General features: G+C 37.1%; 2 protein-coding genes across 2 annotated transcripts in view; one reads left to right on the forward strand and one right to left on the reverse strand.

Moving 5' to 3' along the window:
• Positions 1-18,652, reverse strand: part of LOC134664276 (angiotensin-converting enzyme) — a 206,487-nt gene that overhangs the window by 160,285 nt on the left and 27,550 nt on the right. Inside the window, exon 8 of the mRNA XM_063520829.1 lies at positions 2,324-2,567. Coding sequence (XP_063376899.1) covers positions 2,324-2,567 — 244 coding nt within the window. The remainder of the gene's footprint in view (positions 1-2,323; positions 2,568-18,652) is intronic.
• On the forward strand, positions 14,461-18,231 carry LOC134664672 (uncharacterized). The gene is made up of 3 exons (XM_063521417.1): positions 14,461-14,523; positions 16,728-16,889; positions 18,026-18,231. The coding sequence occupies exons 1-3, from the start codon at positions 14,463-14,465 to the stop codon at positions 18,229-18,231; spliced, it is 429 nt and encodes a 142-aa protein (XP_063377487.1). The 5' UTR covers positions 14,461-14,462.

Raw genomic sequence — 18,652 nt, forward strand, 5'->3', positions numbered from 1 at the left:
GTGCTCGACACGGTCCCAGCACATGTCATCTTGAAACTTAAGTAATTGTCAATAGAGGTGACAGCAAGGTGTCATCTATTTGGCATTACTTAGCTTGTCGAGCACTAGTACCTTAATCCGCGTTGTCATAATTATTGAGCAGCAAGCAGCGGTCATAATACTTAAACCATTAACATTAACATAATTAAAACCGCAACCATATTCATTGAGAGTATCTTCGCTTTTTTAGGGTTCCGTACCCAAAGGGTAAAACGGGACCCTATTACTAAGACTTCGCTGTCCGTCCGTCCGTCCGTCCGTCCGTCTGTCACCAGGCTGTATCTCACGAACTGTGATAGCTAGACAGTTGAAATTTTCACAGATGATGTATTTCTGTTGCCGCTGTAACAACAAATACTAAAAACAGAATAAAATAAAGAGTTAAATGGGGCTCTCATACAACAAACGTGATTTTTGACCAAAGTTAAGCAACGTCGGGAGTGGTCAGTACTTGGATGGGTGACCGTTTTTCTTTTCCTTTTTTTTTGTTTTTTTTTTGCATTATGGTACGGAACCCTTCGTGCGCGAGTCCGACTCGCACTTGCCCGATTTTTTATAGTCACAATCGATGACACTTTTTGCATCATACTAGTATTCTGAAAATGACATCTTTCTGCATATTTGGTATATGGTATTTTACACAAAAAAGGTGTATCTCCAGTGATACACCATAAATCGTATGCAATAGACGATAAGGCCAATAAGTGAGATATTTTACACATTGTAAAACGTGATTAAACTAAGCAATTAGTGTAAGCAGTGTAAGCCTTAATTATGTGCTTACATATATCGCTAGTTTCACGCAAAGTGATTCCGACACATATAATATTTCCGCTAAACCATATCAAGCTATCAATCAAACCAGATTACTAGACCATCATTAAATTTTTCTTCCATACAGTTGAGTTCACAAACAACTATACACGCCTTTATCCAAAAATATATTTAGACGACCTTATTATCAGTGTCTTAGAGGCGTGTAAATATATTTTTGGAACGTTGGCTTGTAAAGATATTTGTGTACTAGACTGTACAGCTACATCAATCTTTATTGAAATACTTGGCTGACCTACAATCGCGCCTTTAATTATTTGAAGCGTTCAGGCATACACATTATGTCATATAATGATGAGTTTAGTATGGACTAGTATGTTAACAAATTCAGTAAATTTTCTGACGGACGCGCGCTTGGCGACATTAATATTAATGTTTTTTTTTAATTTATAAGACTGAACAACTGTGATTGTGGCCAATTCTTTTGTAGTCACGGTTAATCACCAAACAGCCGAAGGTTGTTAAATAAATATTTTCGTTAAAAGGTTTATTAATTACTTTATACATTGAAAGTAACTTGTTTATACGTAGTTTTGTATGTGTATACGAGTAAAAAGTAATAAAAATGAGGTCCTGCTAGTAAGTATTTAGTAAATACTACAATACATGATAGGTGTAATTGTTATAAATATTTTTAATTATTTTCCAAATGATTCCCTAGTTATAAATTTTAAGAACTAAGAAAGACTGTCCCGCTTACTAAAGCAACATGTGGTCACCCTATTTCTTATGCTTGGTTATCCAACGGATTATGATTTAAATGGCTACCCAAGCCTCGGGGCCCATGATGCATTTACCTCAACGTGATTACTACGTGAGCGCTGCGTGGTGATTTACCCTATAGTTTTTTCTATTACGTTGGAAACTGCTATGATGATTGAACTTCTAGTGATTTCTATTTTGGTGTAAGTGAAAATATGGTTGCAATTTTCTGAAATTAGTAGTTTTATTTATTTAAAAACTGGAAAATTGTTATTTTTGCTGACAAATCATCTTTCGCGACATCATTTCATTCTTTTCTTCAATAACTGTTTCTGTTTTGTCCTTAATTTCTTTAATAGTATGTAGACAGGTGCTGTTTTCCTTGAATAATACTAACTGTGGCTAGCTTTTCTATGCAATCATTCTACAATATTACTACAGTTTAGGATGATACTCTCTATTTTGTATGATTTGAGCTTGGTATGTCTGCCAAAATATTTACGGAGTGGAACCTGGTATATTTATTTTGTATTAAATCAGAAACTTCTGCTTTTGATGCCACAATATTCTAAAATGGGGTGGAGCAGACCACAAAAACGAGATGGTGGGATAACTTGGACGCATTCCACATGAAACGGTGGGACACTAAAAAAATCAGATATCTGAAGTGCCTGTTCTGTTCATGCCCATCATACGACGAAAGACGGTAACCTTTTGCCAACAAATCCCAGCTAAAAATGATACAAACCTCAACCTCCACCAATGACAGTTGTATTGCTCCTTCCTCACTTCGCCCGTAAACACATCCCAGCGCCATCTATCCATCGACAACGCGAACGGTAGGAAGGCAAGCTTGTCCATTGCTTGTGTGAAAAGATAGTTGGTGTCATGGGCCGTGTCGGCCACGGAGCGTTGGACGAGGCCTAAGGTCTGGAGGTGGCGGGGGGAGGAGACCGAGAGGGCGATCGCTTCGCCTACGGCCTCGTGGAATCCTGTGGAAGAAAATTCATTGTAAATATATTATGTTTTGTGTGTACTTTACTGAACGGGAGTGTATTTTTATGACAACAGTTCTGGATGTGGAGTAACACCAAGATATTCATTGCAATTGAAGGCGAAATATCTCCGTTTCAGCTTGGGCAACAATGGGTTCGTATTTTTGTCACTTATTTAATACAGGGGGCCTCGCCAATATGACAATCGTTGATAGAAAACAACACTTTAATAATGTACTTATTGGAAATATTAGTACGTGGATTTTCGTAGCATCTGCCATCCATTTATTTCTTTTTCGTTTCGATGTGCGATTGTCACCTTTGCTAAGCATCTCTCTGGATTTTATTGTCGATTAAATTTTTAGAATTTGTTTCAAAATTACGGAGCTATGGGAATTAGTTCTTACTAATCGTTAAATACCTATGCCTAAGATTGTCTGTTGGACATTAAAACTAAGCATTAAATATAAACAAGAGTATACTAACCAAATTCAAAAAGATGACGAGAATAAGACCAAAGAATAAAACACTACCCAAACTTTAATCTCAATTATTCCAAACATACATATTTCTTTGTGAGCGAGTTTTTCCGTGTAAGCTAATCTATATTCACCATTTGTTATGGTTTCTCAAATGATTTAAGTAATCCAAACAACATACGTCAAATCACTTTACTAAAGCCCTTAATCAAACACACATTACACAGACCGAACAAACGTGACATTACACAACATTTCGTTACTAAACTTTTAAGATAACAAATGAAACAATAAAATTACCACCATTGTATTAACGCACGGTTGCTGTCACAGTCTAGTTGCATCAATTAGTTTAAGGACGCGAATCTGTTGCATTCTCAAAAACTAACGCTCTTATTTTCTGCACTGTGTAATAAACTTTACAGACATTATTAATAGGGCTTATTTCAGTTTATTACGATATACCGTGAGTTTTTAGGCGTCGTCATTTTTAAGAAGGGGCTAACGCAAAACTGTACCTAGTTAATACAGTGAAACCTGGTTAATTGGCACCTGCATAAATGGAAAACCTCAATAATTGCAACCAAAAGTCCGGTCCCGGTCCCTTGAGACCAAAAGGCCTCTATAATTGAAATTTTGGAACCTCTATAATTGCAATTTAGATTTTAGTGTTTTTCGTAATTTTGCCTCTGTAATTGACCACATCGCAACTAAGACCTCTATAATTGACACTGTGTTAAAAAATCCGTAATAATTGCTCTTTTTTTACCTCTATTATTGAAACGAGTCTTACTTATTACCTCTGTAATTAAAATAATGCAGTTGTAGACAGCAGAAACAATATTTTAATAGCAACGATCATTTTATTTATATCTTCATCCAGAATTCAATTTATTTATTGGATATCTATCACAGCCTATAGTAGGTGAAATAGTTTTGTTAAAATCAAAAACAAAGTATGCTTTTCACATTCTAATAAAACTTTCTTCTACAATTCAATAGAATTTTTAAACCCAAATGAAAATAAAAAAATAAAGAAAATAAAGTAGTAATTAATGTAGTGTAAAAGTGCAAGTATTGACAGAAGCTATATATAGCTTTTTTATAGACTAGAAACCCAGAACGTAAGCGTGTAAATCTACTTTCAATGGTTATTTGCACCTCTATAAAAGAAATTTGTCAGCACGCAACCTCTATTAATGAAAACCTCTATAATTGACACAACGATTTTTTTGAACCTCGTTAATTGACACGACCTGCTTAAATGAAAAACCTGGTTAATTGACAAAAAATGGCCGGTCCCTTGAGATTGCAATTATCCAGGTTCCACTGTATTTGAATTTTTTCACGTCTCTGTCAAGGGAAAATGTCATTAAAAAATTCACACCGACACTAGAATACATTTTTAAGGGCCGACATCAATAAAAATGTTTAAAATGTTAAAGTTGGCTCGATAAAGAAAATCATTAAATCATGTGTAATTCTCATTTTATTTTCAATTTTACACCGTTACCCTGCATACCAAAGCAATATAATTTTAGTTTAAACAAGTGCGAGTCGAACTCGCCCACCGAGGGTTCCATACGGTGTTATATTTATAGCGGCAACATAAATACATTATCTGTGAAAATTTCAACTGTCTAGCTATCATGGTTCATGAGTTACAGTTTGGTAACAGACAGACGGAGAGTGCACGGTGTCTTAGTAATATGGTCCCATTTTTAACCTTTGGGTACGGAACCCTAAAAATAGCTAGTGATAAAGCGGAGGGTGTCATTTATCACGCTATCACTTAGACAAATACGATCATATCCGTACTTAAATTGATAGTTCAAATCCAAATATAGACAGAGAAAGTTCTAAGATATTGAGACATTTACTTAATGCAGGGATACAAGTAGTCGTTAAGTTTCACATAAGTATGCGTACTTATGCGTATGTATACAAATGTCACTTTTACCATTAACCATCCGTAATGTCAACTGATACATTATAATCCTTATTGTAACGACATTAGGTCCATTGACAACCAATTAAGTGTTGATGTTGCTACATTGATAAATGTGTGTGTTGAAGCTATGATGGGCTATTGGGCATTACCTGGTGATCTCAGATTGACATCACTCATTGTGCTTCTCGGTTGTACTTATACATATTTCGATGCGCGAGGGATGTCACCCCAGCTTCATCGCTTATCGAGTGACAAATATCCAAATTATAATGTTCAAATTTTTATTGCTTCTTTTGCATTTCATACAGTCGTTTTTGCATTACACTTATAGAATAATCTACAATATAGTTAGGGTTCCGTACCCAATGGGTAAAATAGGGACCCTATTAGGTACTAAGACTCCACTGTCCGTCTGTCTGTCACCAGGCTGTATCTCATGAACCGTGATAGCTAGAAACTTGAAATTTTCACAGATGATGTATTTATGTATGTTGCCGCTATAACAACAAATACTAAAAAAGTACGGAACCCTCGGCTTTTGCTCTGATTCAGTAGTCTGTATTTCTTTAAATCGAGCAGATAAATAGCCCAACAACCAGTTTCCAGTATCTCAGGATTACTAGGATTATATAAGATGGTAGTAACCGTATTAGTTTCCGCGCCGGCCGCTTCCGCGCGCTTTCTCTGGCTTTGTTTACGTGCTTGAGATAATACGATAGGGTTTAAGACTTAGAGCATTTAGCATGGTATAATAATGTACTCCGCCTGGTACTCTCTTTCGACCACGTGACTGACACAAGCCTACGTCATCATGCGACAGCGCTATAACTATGATAAAATGCAATAGCGCTATATAAAGTGGCAATGTTATTGTGACGTAGGCTTGTGTCACTCTGGGAAGAGAAGACCATGTTTTATTAGACTATGAGCATTTAGTAACTGGAGATGTCATCGCTGTCATTTTCTGTACAAAACAGTCTGCCGATTTTTGCGGGGGAGGGGACGTCAAATGTATTGTTACATCTATTTTTACATGATTTCTACCGGACAAATATAGCCATGTCAGTCCATACAAAAGTTTGCATAATTGTACAAGGTTTTCGGCAGAGGGGTAAGCTCTAGGCGACTCCAGGTTATTAAATGCTCTAAGGTTTAAGATTACAAGTATAAGGTGCGCATTGTTATTAGGTGTTTATGGGTGAAACGAATATACGAGATAGTCTTTTATGTTTATGAGATTTGAACAGAATACTTATACGCGCCGTGGTTCTTGGTTTCAATTATGTATTTAGATATTTTATTCAGGCAACAAGGCCCATATTACAAATACCTTACAGACTAACATACATTGTATTGTATTTTATAAACTTAAAACTAAACACTATTTAGACGACAAAACGGCGTGGCTTCGCCACGTGGCGTGGTGGTGGCGATTACTTCCTTCCCCTATTAACTTGGTTGTAGAAGTTTATTTTTAGATTATTCGAAATACTTAAAATACATCTTTTTTTCACATATTTAAATTAATATTTAATACTCAAAAAAAAATTAAATGTCACGTACTTAGGTACTCGCTTTTGACGCGGCGCTCCCATCCAGAAAAAAACGCGCGATGTGCTATTTTCAGCGTTAAATTAAAACTATTAATGATGTGATTAATGATGTGTGCTTTTTCATGTTTTATGTTTCTTTTTGTACAATAAAGTATTTTACTACTACTACTACTATTAAGAATGGACATAGAATGAGTTTTTTATTGCAAATATTCTTCTCGTAAAGTTTCTCATTAATAGAAATCGAATACATTTTTCTATGACATGATATGATATGGTATGGAGGTCCAAGGGGGAGGCCTATGTTCAGCAGTGGACGTCTTATGGCTGTGATGATGATGATGATGACATTTTTCTAGGCATTCATCCAAATCTAATTGGCGTATTTTTAAGAGCAGTATCTCTATTTTTGTTACTGCTCACTTGAGATGAATGGCCCCTGTCTTGTATTTTGTATCGCGTTAGTTTCTTTTAAGGCCCATTATAACATATGGAATATAACTGCGACTCCACACGCTATATCAATAATTATTACAAGCTCACATTTCACATTTCTTATAAAAACTTCAGTTTAATTACTGGCCTTATTGGCAATTAACGAGCATATTATATGGTAGGCAGGTAGCACTGAAAGTTTTTAGGATAGGCCACTCAGAGATCATAATAATATATCTAACAAAAAAGGTATAATTTTCTTTTTAACACGTTCACTGCGGTAGGGGGTCGAAAGACCCTATACAAAGTATGGTTGATTACGAGTTATACTTATACTAATTGCCGCAGCGAAGGTGTTGGTATAAATTTTAATTATTATTATTTTATCAGATATATTTTATTCGGTTGTCATTTGTATTTTAAGGTTGCTGCGAATGTGAAAATTATAGGTACTCGTACTTTTAATTCCAATTTTTGCTCACGTAATTTTGATTCGCGTCATTTTTATTGTGCAATTTTTATAATGAAGACTTGGGAGAATGTGTGAGTGTTTCAGGGTGATTCTATTATAATGAAAGAATGGAAATAATGAAAATAAAGATTGACTGCCTAATTGGTATTGATAGCTAGTGAAGTGGACTGTATGATGAATTGGTGATATAATGGAAACACGTAGATATTATACAAATATTATAATTAAATTATTTATGAAAGAATAACAAGAACTTAATAGATAGGCGGTGACAGGCAGACTGATTGTCAAACACAAATTAAAATACTTCACAAACAATACGTTCGAAGGAGGCCGCGTGCCAGCCAGTCGCCAACAGGTATTATATAAGTAATACAATGTTCTCTGTTCTAAAAACTTCCAGTTCGCCCCTCGTAAGTCTGTTTCTGTCATGAATCTAACAATATTTTAACAAAATACAGGTTCAGTCTTTTTTACTACGGTCAGTTACGTTGCAAGCGCTATAATCACTGGATATACCGGTCTTTAGCTGGACCGATCGAGGTACCTTGTCGCATTAACTATTTCACACGATCGTGCTACAATCAGCCTCTCAGAGGGACAATACTGCAGAGGAGACAAAAGAGGGGAGAGATGACCAACTGGATATACCGGTCTTTAGCTCGACTGATCGAGGTACCTTGTCGCATTCACTATTTCACACGATCGTGCTACAATCAGCCTCTCAGAGGGACAATACTACAGAGGAGACAAAAGAGGGGAGAGATGACCAACTGGATATATCGGTCTTTAGCTCGACTGATCGAGGTACCTTGTCGCATTCACTTTTGATCGTGCTACAATCAGCCTCCCAGAGGGACAATACCACAGAGGAGACAAAAGAGGGGAGAGGTGACCAAAAGAGATGGCCTTATTCGAACGCCTTGAACGTTCAGAGGAGTAGCAGAGAAAGCGCTATTATTGATTGTCCTCATCATAGTCTCAAATTTTTTGTCCTGCTTCTAAAGAGTAAAGTGCAACGTCGGAACGGTGGACAAACTGTTGCTCCCCACCAAGGCTTGGTGGAAAATAAAGAACCTGACAAAACTATGTAGGTTGGTTTTGGTATGGTCTCAGGAGTATACATACGTGTTTTTAATTTGTTCGCATTGCGTATGTTCTGTCCAATAATAAATAGTTAAAATAGTTTTTGTTAGTTAATCTACTGGCATATATATTTATTGTGATAAAGTGCTAACTTGAGCACGAGTTCGTAAGCTGAGTTACTAGATACTTACACGCGTATTCGGGAAACGAGATAATCACAAGATCTAGAAACGATATAGAGATCAACTAGATTTACATTAGATATCGACTAGATGTGACTTGGATATCTAAGTCATAACTAGTCAAAATCGTTCAAGAGGACCTCCAGAATCGCGGAAACGTCAAATTTGACATATCTATCTTATCGAAATCGTTCAAGAGGACCTCCAGAATCGCGGAAACGTCAAATTTGACATACCTATCTTACCTTTAAATTAAATCTCTAAATCTTTAAATCTAATTAAATCTTTAAATTGATTATTATCTTATCTTTAAATTATCCATATCGTAACTTGTCGAGGTCTAGTAGAGATCTAATACATTTTCAGAATCGAGCCGTTAGAGCCAATCGGAAGCTATAAATATGATTACGTGTATAACTTGTCTTTAGTAGTTATAAATATAATATTTATAGTTATACCGCTACCTGTATCTTACAAGTTTATTAAGGGTTCCGTACATAAGTCCGACTCACGCTTGACTGCACATTTCTAATAGATTTTTCTGTCATCTATATAGGTAAAGTACTATTATGTGTATTTTTTTCCAAATTTTAGGCCCAGTAGTTTTAAAGATAAAGGGGGGGGGGGGGTCGGACAGACAAACAGACGCACGAGTGACCCTATAAGGGTTCCGTTTTTTCCTTTTGAGGTACGGAACCCTAAAAACTGCCATTTGACAGTTCACAACTGTGCGTTTAACTATAAACTTGCACAAGTTGCACAGATAACAGTGGAATGAACTGCCTGCGATATTTCCGGATCGAAACGACCTTCAAATGTTCAAGAAACAAACCTACTCTCAGCTTAGGCCGGTAACGCACTTGTAACCCATGCCCATGTGTCCAAGGGCGACGGCAATTGCTTACCATCAAGCGATTCGTCTGCTCGTTTGCCAGTTTGCCTCCTATTTCATAAAAGGGGTCATCCATTAATTACGTCACACGAATTTTTAGGTTTTTTGACCCCTCCCCCCCTCCTTGTCACACTTGGTCACATTTGGCAAACCCCTCCCCCCTAATGTGACGTCACATTTTTTCTACGAAATTGCCAAATCGAATTAAGTAAGTAGGTACCTAAGTATTATTAATATTTTATCAAAATATTTTTGACGATATAAATATTACTAATTTTATAACCCAAAACTGCTTAGGAAAGAAAATTAAAGGAATATAAAAACGATTATCGTTTTAAAAACTTGTTATTTAAATGTACAGCGAATAAAATAATTTAAATAAATTTTCGGTTACTGATGAAGTTAAAGTGACGTCACAAAGTTTGTGTCTCCCCCCCTCCCCATGTCACAATATGTCACATTTTCTTGACCCCCTCCCTCCCCCTAAACGTGTGATGTAATTAATGGATGACCCCAAATACATACCGCGTTCTACATTCTATTAAAAATGTAGAAAGACATTTAAATAAAACCTTTTAGTTTGCTGGTTAATTAACAGGTTAATAAATTACATAGTTTCCTTCCGCGAACGCTCCGGCCGTGGGATGAAATTCCTTTCCGAGGTTTTTTCAAGAAATTATACTGTTAGGTATGTTGCTGTTCTTCATAAAAGGAGTGGACCAGTTATAAATAAATAAATAAAATATTAGAGGATACTTATACTCTGTATCCTTAGGTTCTTATATAAATAAACAAATAATTTGTACATTATCGGGTATAACATTTATTGGTTAACCAACCAAAAACAAAACCACCTGGATATGTCACTGAACGACCTGACTTAATAACCTTCATTATTTGATCATGATGTACTCGTAATGTTTTCATCTAATCTCATCATGTAAAAATGTATATAATTAGAGGGTTTAACGCCCTGGATAATGACGAAAATTAGGCCTTACATTTTTTTATGTCTACAGTAAAGTTGGAAAGGTCTTTTCGTTCCTATATCTAAAAGATTTAGTCATATACGGTCCTTGAATCACAAAATATCGCATTACAAAATAGTCAGGGCCCGATTCGGATTTTGAAATAGACATCAATTAGATATCTTTTAGACATCACCAAGATACGATAACGATATGTTTAAGATCTAACCTGTCAAATTTGACATTTGCGCGATTCTGGAGATACTCTTAAACGATTTCCTCAGGATATGACTTAGAGATCCAATTCACATCTAATAGATATCTTACGATATCTACGTAAAAGTGACGTTGGTTGCCCGAATTGCGCTGCAAAAGAGAACTAGTTGATATCTAAACTATAACGCATCTAGAATGGATCTAGTACGTGTTGTCTCTTGTGAATATTTTGAAGTTCGAATACGGCAGTCAGAACCATTTTTAACGGCTTAAAAGGCCCATTTTCACGATAAAACAACTAGTTAATGAAACGGTAAAATCGGATCGTCATTAACTCTGTGTCAAAACACAGTTCAGAGTGGTACACAGTAAGTTAAGTGGAGTGCCCTGAACTTGGCCGCTTTTGCTCTAGAAAAAACTTGCTGGAAGTGACAGCGGTTATTAATTGATTATTTTATCTACAGAGCGAAGCGAAGGTCTTAGGTTAAACCAAGAGTCACAATTTCACACAAAATAATCACAGGAAATAAAGGAATTAATTTTGGAAATGGAAAATTTTGACTTGTATCGCAAAGAGCTTTAGTGTATTTTTTTCTAATCTATTTATATTTCTTAAATGCGTTGTAACTCTAAAAGCTATTAAAATTCATGTGAATTCTGGTGTCATTTTATTGGCACCACTATTCCGAACCGTTTGCCAACCGTTGAAAGTGGCACAACACAGTATAAATATGTATCTACTTCAGTACTGTTTCTGTATTCTTATTTTTCTCAGTTTTTCCGGGAATTAAAATCCGAAATATTTATACATGCAGCGGCAATTAGTCGGAATATTTCGCGATAGTTTAATTTTATAAATCAATATTTTTGTACCAAAAACGGCACTTTCTGACACAAATGATGGTCAAAATTGACTTGTGATCTGGTTCCTCCCACCAAGCAAAATATTTGCTAGGGATTTTGAAGAGTTATTTCGGCTTAATATCTTTAGTTCATAATTGCTATATTTTTAACGATCAGAAACGTCTGCGAACGATGCTATTAAGCTTGGAATAAATAAATGAAAAAGTGGAAAAATTACTGCCTTGGGTGAGATATGAATCCAGAATCCAGAGGCCATGAGTTCAAGTCACACCCAAGGCAGTGTAGTTATTCCACTTTTTAATTTATTCTAAGCATAAAGAAAACCTACTTAAATTATTGCTTTTTAGCGATAAGATCGCCTGTTGTTTACCTCTGCTTGTATTTCTGTTTTCTTTTGTATTGTCTTCTTTTATTGAGGTGTGCAAAAAAGAGTATTTGTATTGTATTGTATTGTATTGTATTAATATATGCGGCACTTCCAGCCCTGTAGATCATGGGTCGGCGCGAGCGCAGCAAGATGCGCGCGAGTTGCGTAACGCTATCGTAATCGTTAGTATTAATTTCCGTGAACTTTCTATACTGCGACCGACTGATTGTGGTGCGTCGATATTTTATCCGTTAAGAGCCAACAGGAGTGGCCATTTCTCCATACAAACGTACTCGACTGTTTCCTCCATAGGTTTTGATGCTAGAGCAATGATTTTTTCAACACCGATTAATATTGTCAATATCTATGTCGGACCGTTTTGTTTTTTTTTTTGATATTTTTTTTTAAGGCGCTAGATCCCTTCAAAAATGGCCAAAATGGCCTCATTGACTATGCCGCAATGAGAGGCGTAGTATTCAAAACTGGTATCAATTAGCCAAAAAAGCAAAACGGTTCGACACAGATAATTTATAATCATTTAGATTTCCAAATTTGGTTACGATTGGTTAAGTTTTGGAGGAGGAAACAGTCGAGTACGAAACCTCGATTTTTGAGATTTTTACACAGGATTTTTCGCCTTGTCCTTATCGCACTTGTTTTAGGAGCCGCTTCCGTTAGCGAGACGGGTATATTTACCTAAAATATTTAAAACACAGCTCCTGTTTCGTCTTAAGTAAAACTGTGACAAGACATGTCGTGTTGTTAGTGACTAGCCCTCCGATTCGAACTTTAAGATACGTCAATTAATTGATCTAGAAACGAAATGGATTATTGTGTCAGTTTCAAAAGTGTCGTTTTTGTTTGAAGAAACGTCTCATTTGACACTGACATATCGTTTCTGGATCTATTAATTGACGTATCTTAAAGTTCGAATCGGGCCGTTGAGTGGTGTTTGGGAGTGTTAAACACAATGTTCATCGTTAGTATTAAGTTTCTGTGAACTTTTTATACTGCGACCGATCAATTGTGGTGCGTCTAACAGTTAACCATTTCAAGTGAAGTATCTCAATTAATAAGCCAAAAAGTTGCACTGCTATTTAGCGAACGATGTAACACGAAATACATAGGCACTGTCTCAGTTTCCTAATACGCACGTTCCATAAATGTCGAAACAGAAGGCCTACCGCGAATCATGTTCGACGTGTTACCTCGCTGTTACACTTACGTGCGAATTTACAAGTGCGACCGAGAGGCAACACGTTTGAACGAGGTTCGCGGTAGGCCCTCACTTTAGATGGCAATACTGCATCTTAACTTAATGCTATTTGTCTTTCGTGATCTACTTTCAATCAATCAGTTTTTTATTAAAAGATAGACGGCGCGATTCGGGATATGAATGAGAGATTCACTAGATATAAAATAGTAAAGATATGTGACGTTCCACGGCCAAAGGTACCTTATGACGGTTGGCGTTTACGGTATTATGAACACCGCTCCAATATTATTGCGGCCGCCATCGCCAATAAGGATATGTAATGTATGTAGCAATCGCCTGGATTAAGGATGACTCACGCTAGACCGGGCCTTGCCCGGACCAGGGCGTACGACATGCCATTTTCTATGACGGCTGATCGCTGATCACGTCGGTTTTTTTCTAATTTATAACATAGCATACGCTTCGCTCACGATCTTAGAGCATTTAATAACTGGAGTCTCCTTTAATAGCTTACCCCTCTGCCTAGGGTTTCCAATCCGAATCCGAAATGTATGAAATTATCCGGATCTAGATCCGGATCCGCGGATCTTCCCATACATTTCGGATCCGTCGTGCAAACCCTATCTCTGCCGAAAAGCTTGCACAATTGTGCAAACTTTTGTATGGACTGACATGGCTATTTGTTTGTTACGTACAAATCATGTAGAAATAGCAATACATTTGACGTCCCCTCCCCCGCAAAAATCGGCAGACTGTTTCGTACAGAAAATGACAGCCTTGACGTCTCCATTTACTAAATGCTCTACTGCCGTATTCGAACTTCAAGATATTCACAAGAGCAGACACGTATTAGATCGATTCTAGATATTACGTTATAGTTTATATATCAACTAGTTCTCTTTTGCAGCGCAATTCGGGCAACCAATGTCACTTTTACGTTAAATAGAGTAAGATATATTAGATGTGAATTGGATCTCAAGTCATATCCTGTGGAAATCGTTCAAGAGTATCTCCAGAATCGCGCAAATGTCAAATTTGACAGGTTAGATCTTAAACATATCGTTATCGTATCTTGGTGATGTCTAAAAGATATGTAATAGATGTCTATTTCAAAATCCGAATCGGGCCCAGTAACTCCACTAATTAAGTTATACCTGTCCGTCGTAACCTAATTCAAACCAGTGTGTACTATCAGTGGGGCAAGGGCAGCGATGGCGTCCGCGTTTAGTGCAGGGCTCATTTTGGTGGTTTTCGTCAGTTGTGCTCAATATGGTGAGTGACCTTTTTATCTGAGTACTTAAAAACCTATACATTTTGAAGTTTATTTGACATGCTCACTGGGCCAAAAGACCCAACGCAAAGTTAAGTTAGGCATCTAACTATTCATACTTAACTTTGCGTTGGGTCTTTTGGCCCAGTGAGCATGTCAAATTAACTTCAAAATTAGATCCTTTCAATTTATTTCTGAAAGATGAACGACATTTAGTGGATCTCAGAGACACTAAATGTCGTTCATCTTTCAGAAATAAATTGAAAGGATCTAAGTACTTGAGACTTTCATCCACGAGAGCTATTACTTAAACACTAAAAATAATAATTTTAGTGTTTTTTTTTCAAACACTAACGGTCGTCAAGATATAGTAATAAAATATTCTACTATATGAGAATTTGAAATTACTCACATGGACATACATTTTTGATGTTCCACGGGTAAAGGTACCTTATATCGGCTGGCGCTTACGCCGCATAGCGTCGCAATTTGGAGCGGCGTTAATAATAGCGTAAGCGTCAACCGCCATAGGTACCTTTACCCGTGGGACGTATCACATTTGATCCTCACAACAAAATCGATCGAGACCTCAAAAAATGAAACAACTTTAATATAAACACGACTTTGATCTAAATCAGCGGTCGCAAACTTTTTAGCAGCCAAGGGCCACATAGTAGTTAACGGAGGTGATGCGGGCCGTACTTTGTTAATATTTATGACTTTATGAGACATTGTCGTTTGTCACTATTACATACAAAATAGCCAAGTGACAGGTTCACGAGTCGCATGCGGCCCGCGGGCCGCAGGTTGCCGACCGCTGATCTAAATGATCAATCATATAAATAGTGCATATTCATGATCATTAATTATTCATTCTCGATTGCTCATAACTATTAGGAAACCGATAGTATGTAAAATAAATACAAAGAACTATGATCAAATCAAACTGTGAAATAAGAAATTGAATGCGTAAAACGCAGAGGCCTATTTATAAATTATAATATTTTATAACAATGTGTGAAGGTTGTGTAATTTTGTTCTTATTACCTTGAAATCCAGTCAGAATAACTATTGCGTTTATATTGTGTTGGATTATGTCACTTGACCTAGTTACAACTACTCTATTCTATTATTTGTATTTCTTTATCTGTGGGAATGGACTCATCATCAGTCAGCCAAAGGACGTTCACTGCTGGATATAGGCCTCCCCCAAACAGTGCCACATTGGCCGGTCTTGGAATGGTCTAGCTAAATAATATTGTCAGATGTACCTTTTTCACTCCACCAGCTCAATTCGAATTCGCCATAAGGTACCTTTTGCCGTGAGACGTCACATATATTTACTATTTCATATCTAGTGAATCTCTAAAGGTGAAAGTCCATTTCCAACGAGAACTGCATTACTGTTCATTTTACTACGGAAATTGACATTAACACCGACGCGTTCAGTACGAGTAGTGCAGCTGCGGCCAGCAATGGAATGTTACCATAATTCATTTCCCGAATCGCGCCGTTAGTCAATGCCCTGAGGCCCTGTCCTTTGGCGAATAAATTAATGGCTTAAAAGGGAGCAGCCTATATCAAGGAGTGGACTAGAAATAAAATATTGATTGTATGTATCAATACCTACTTTGAATCAAAAATTCCCACGTAATCGATATCGTTACCGTGCAGGATATGTACTGTGTGTGACCCGAATGAAGCCCTACGTGGTGTCGGAATATCGACATACGCTGTTGAACTTGGCTCTAATACTAGTCCATCGTCCAGTAATACATATTATAATATAATCTATTCGTTACGCTAGAAACCGGCTTGACTTCAGTTTAAATTCGGTCTTGCTACTATTTAACAATTGCCAATAAAAAAAAAACTGTATCAACCAAAGGCCTCTAGGAGGCTCTAGGGCCTTTTCACGAGTCATAAAAAAACACATCAACATTTATAAATACAACAGCTAACACCTGGGTAAACATTATCATAGTCTCGATAGCACTTATTTTCAAACGAACATTTTGGTTTTTGTTCGAAAAGTAAGAACCCTGTGTTTTTTAATAAAATATCAGATAATTTTTATCGAGTTTATAAAGAAATTAGTCACCTTTATAACGGCTAGGAACAAAACTATTGTAGAATGACTAAAGTGCCATCTTTAGACATAAACTACCATGGGCATGGAGATGACGATTTTTTTATATATTTCCAGCATCTTCCATCTTCTGCTATGATTGCAACAGCGCGTTTGACCCACGATGCGGGGAAGAGTTCGACCCGTTCAGCCTCGGTGTGGTCAACTGCTCGCTACGTGACCCTCCTGACCATATAAACGTGTCTGAGCCGACCATCTGCAGATCTATTAAGATGGAGAGTGAGTATTATATATCTGTAATATCTGTATAGTGCGAAGGGTTTATAGAGCCCTGCAGCCCAGGTAGGTAGGGTCAACTGTTCGCTAAGAGACTCCTGATCATAATTATCAACTCTGACCGAGGATCTGCCGGTCTATTAAGATGGAGAGTGAATAATTTATCCTAAAATGCAATTCTAATGCAGATAAAACTGTACGGCTCTGTACATAATGCTTTAACGCTGGCTATCAAAAGTTGACTTTTGATAATGATTTTACCCTAATGGCTCCTCTATACGATGGGCCAGCGCCGGCCACTCCAAGGGAGACAGCCCTGCGGTAGAATGAGATAGCAATATCACTTGCTCTCTCTAACGCATAAATGCGTCCCTTGGAGTGGCCGGCGTTGGCCCATCTTGTAGAGGAGCCCTAAAATATATGACGCCGCATAGCGCCGTCTTCTTCAGCTGTCAAAAGTGTACGATTATTTCCTAGACTTTATACATTATTTATATTTCTACTACACTGAACAATTATTTGGCTACATTATGATGTAAAAAAAATGGAAATGTGATCCAAAATTTATACTTGTTAAGCCAGTGTGATCAACTGCTCGCTAACCTATCCTGACTTATAGACATATAAAATATAATCTGTGCCTATACCTACTAAAGAAAATTCGACGGATGTCACAGTGACCCAGGTGGCCTAGGCTTATGGCGACTGGTCTTTAAGACTTTGGTCACTTTTTTCAAAACTCAATAGAAGAGCAACACTCTAACTGTCAATCGGTGGACCTTATGCCTTTTGTAATAAGGTTTACGAACTGTCAGTTAACAGTGTGAGCTAAAAAATGGGTGGTGGCTAAAAAATAAGTGCATTCCCGTTGCCAGGGAGGTTTTGGGAATATACTGAGCAACTTTTACTATGGGACCAAACCCGAAATGCGAAAAAAGAAATTTACGCTCCCATAGAAAATGGAGCAGCCAAAATGTATGAAACAACCGAATTTTTCGATTTCGGGGTTGGTCCCATAATAAAAGTTGCTCAGTATAATCCCAAAACCTCACTGGCTACGGGAATGCAGTTATTTTTTGGTCACCGTGTATTTGGCAGGGATTTCGTCCAGCTCTAAACATCTAATATTTCTATTACAGTATACGGCAAAGTCCGTGTCGTCCGCCAATGTGGCTACATCGAAGACGAAGTAAACGAGAAAAACTGCCAACGGAGGCCTGGCAACGGAGACCTATTCGTCACATACTGCTCATGCAATACTGATCTGTGCAACCAAGCGCCCCAACACGGGTTGGCGGCTGGATTTATTGTACTAACAATAACTGTGTTACTGAAAATATTTTAGCTTTTCAAATAAATATTGCATGTTGCTGTTTAATTTTAAATTTTGTTTACAGAGACCCTTCCTATGCGAGTTTCTTGATCTCTCAGAATGGTTTTTTTGTGATCTCGCCTCGCTCTTATTTTTTGGCAATAAAAGATGCTCTTTAAAAGGTTTGGCATAGTTCGTGTAAAAGGAAATCTTGTTCTGACCATGTTAAACATGACCAATTACTAACAACGCCTCAGAAAATTATCCAGGCAATTTTGCTATGCGTTTGCACCGACCGTTGCATGTTAATAGGGGTTATAAGAATGGCCTTCGCGCGTAAACATATTCGAATGCCTACTGTTAGTGTTAAGAACGAATTATAACGAATTTGGAGCAATTCCCATTTATGTCTGTCTTTCACATTCTACTTGACAGCCTGGGTTATATCCGCGAA

Source organism: Cydia fagiglandana, chromosome 5 (genome assembly GCF_963556715.1).
Source record: "Cydia fagiglandana chromosome 5, ilCydFagi1.1, whole genome shotgun sequence".
Lineage (NCBI taxonomy): Eukaryota > Metazoa > Arthropoda > Insecta > Lepidoptera > Tortricidae > Cydia > Cydia fagiglandana.

Excerpts from the sequence above, each read along its gene's own strand:
- LOC134664672 (XM_063521417.1), top strand. The coding sequence starts at position 14,463 with ATGGCGTCCGCGTTTAGTGCAGGGCTCATTTTGGTGGTTTTCGTCAGT. Across the intron at positions 14,524-16,727 it reads CGTCAGTTGTGCTCAATATG|CATCTTCCATCTTCTGCTAT; the intron begins GTGAGTGACCTT and ends ATATATTTCCAG. Across the intron at positions 16,890-18,025 it reads CAGATCTATTAAGATGGAGA|TATACGGCAAAGTCCGTGTC; the intron begins GTGAGTATTATA and ends TTTCTATTACAG.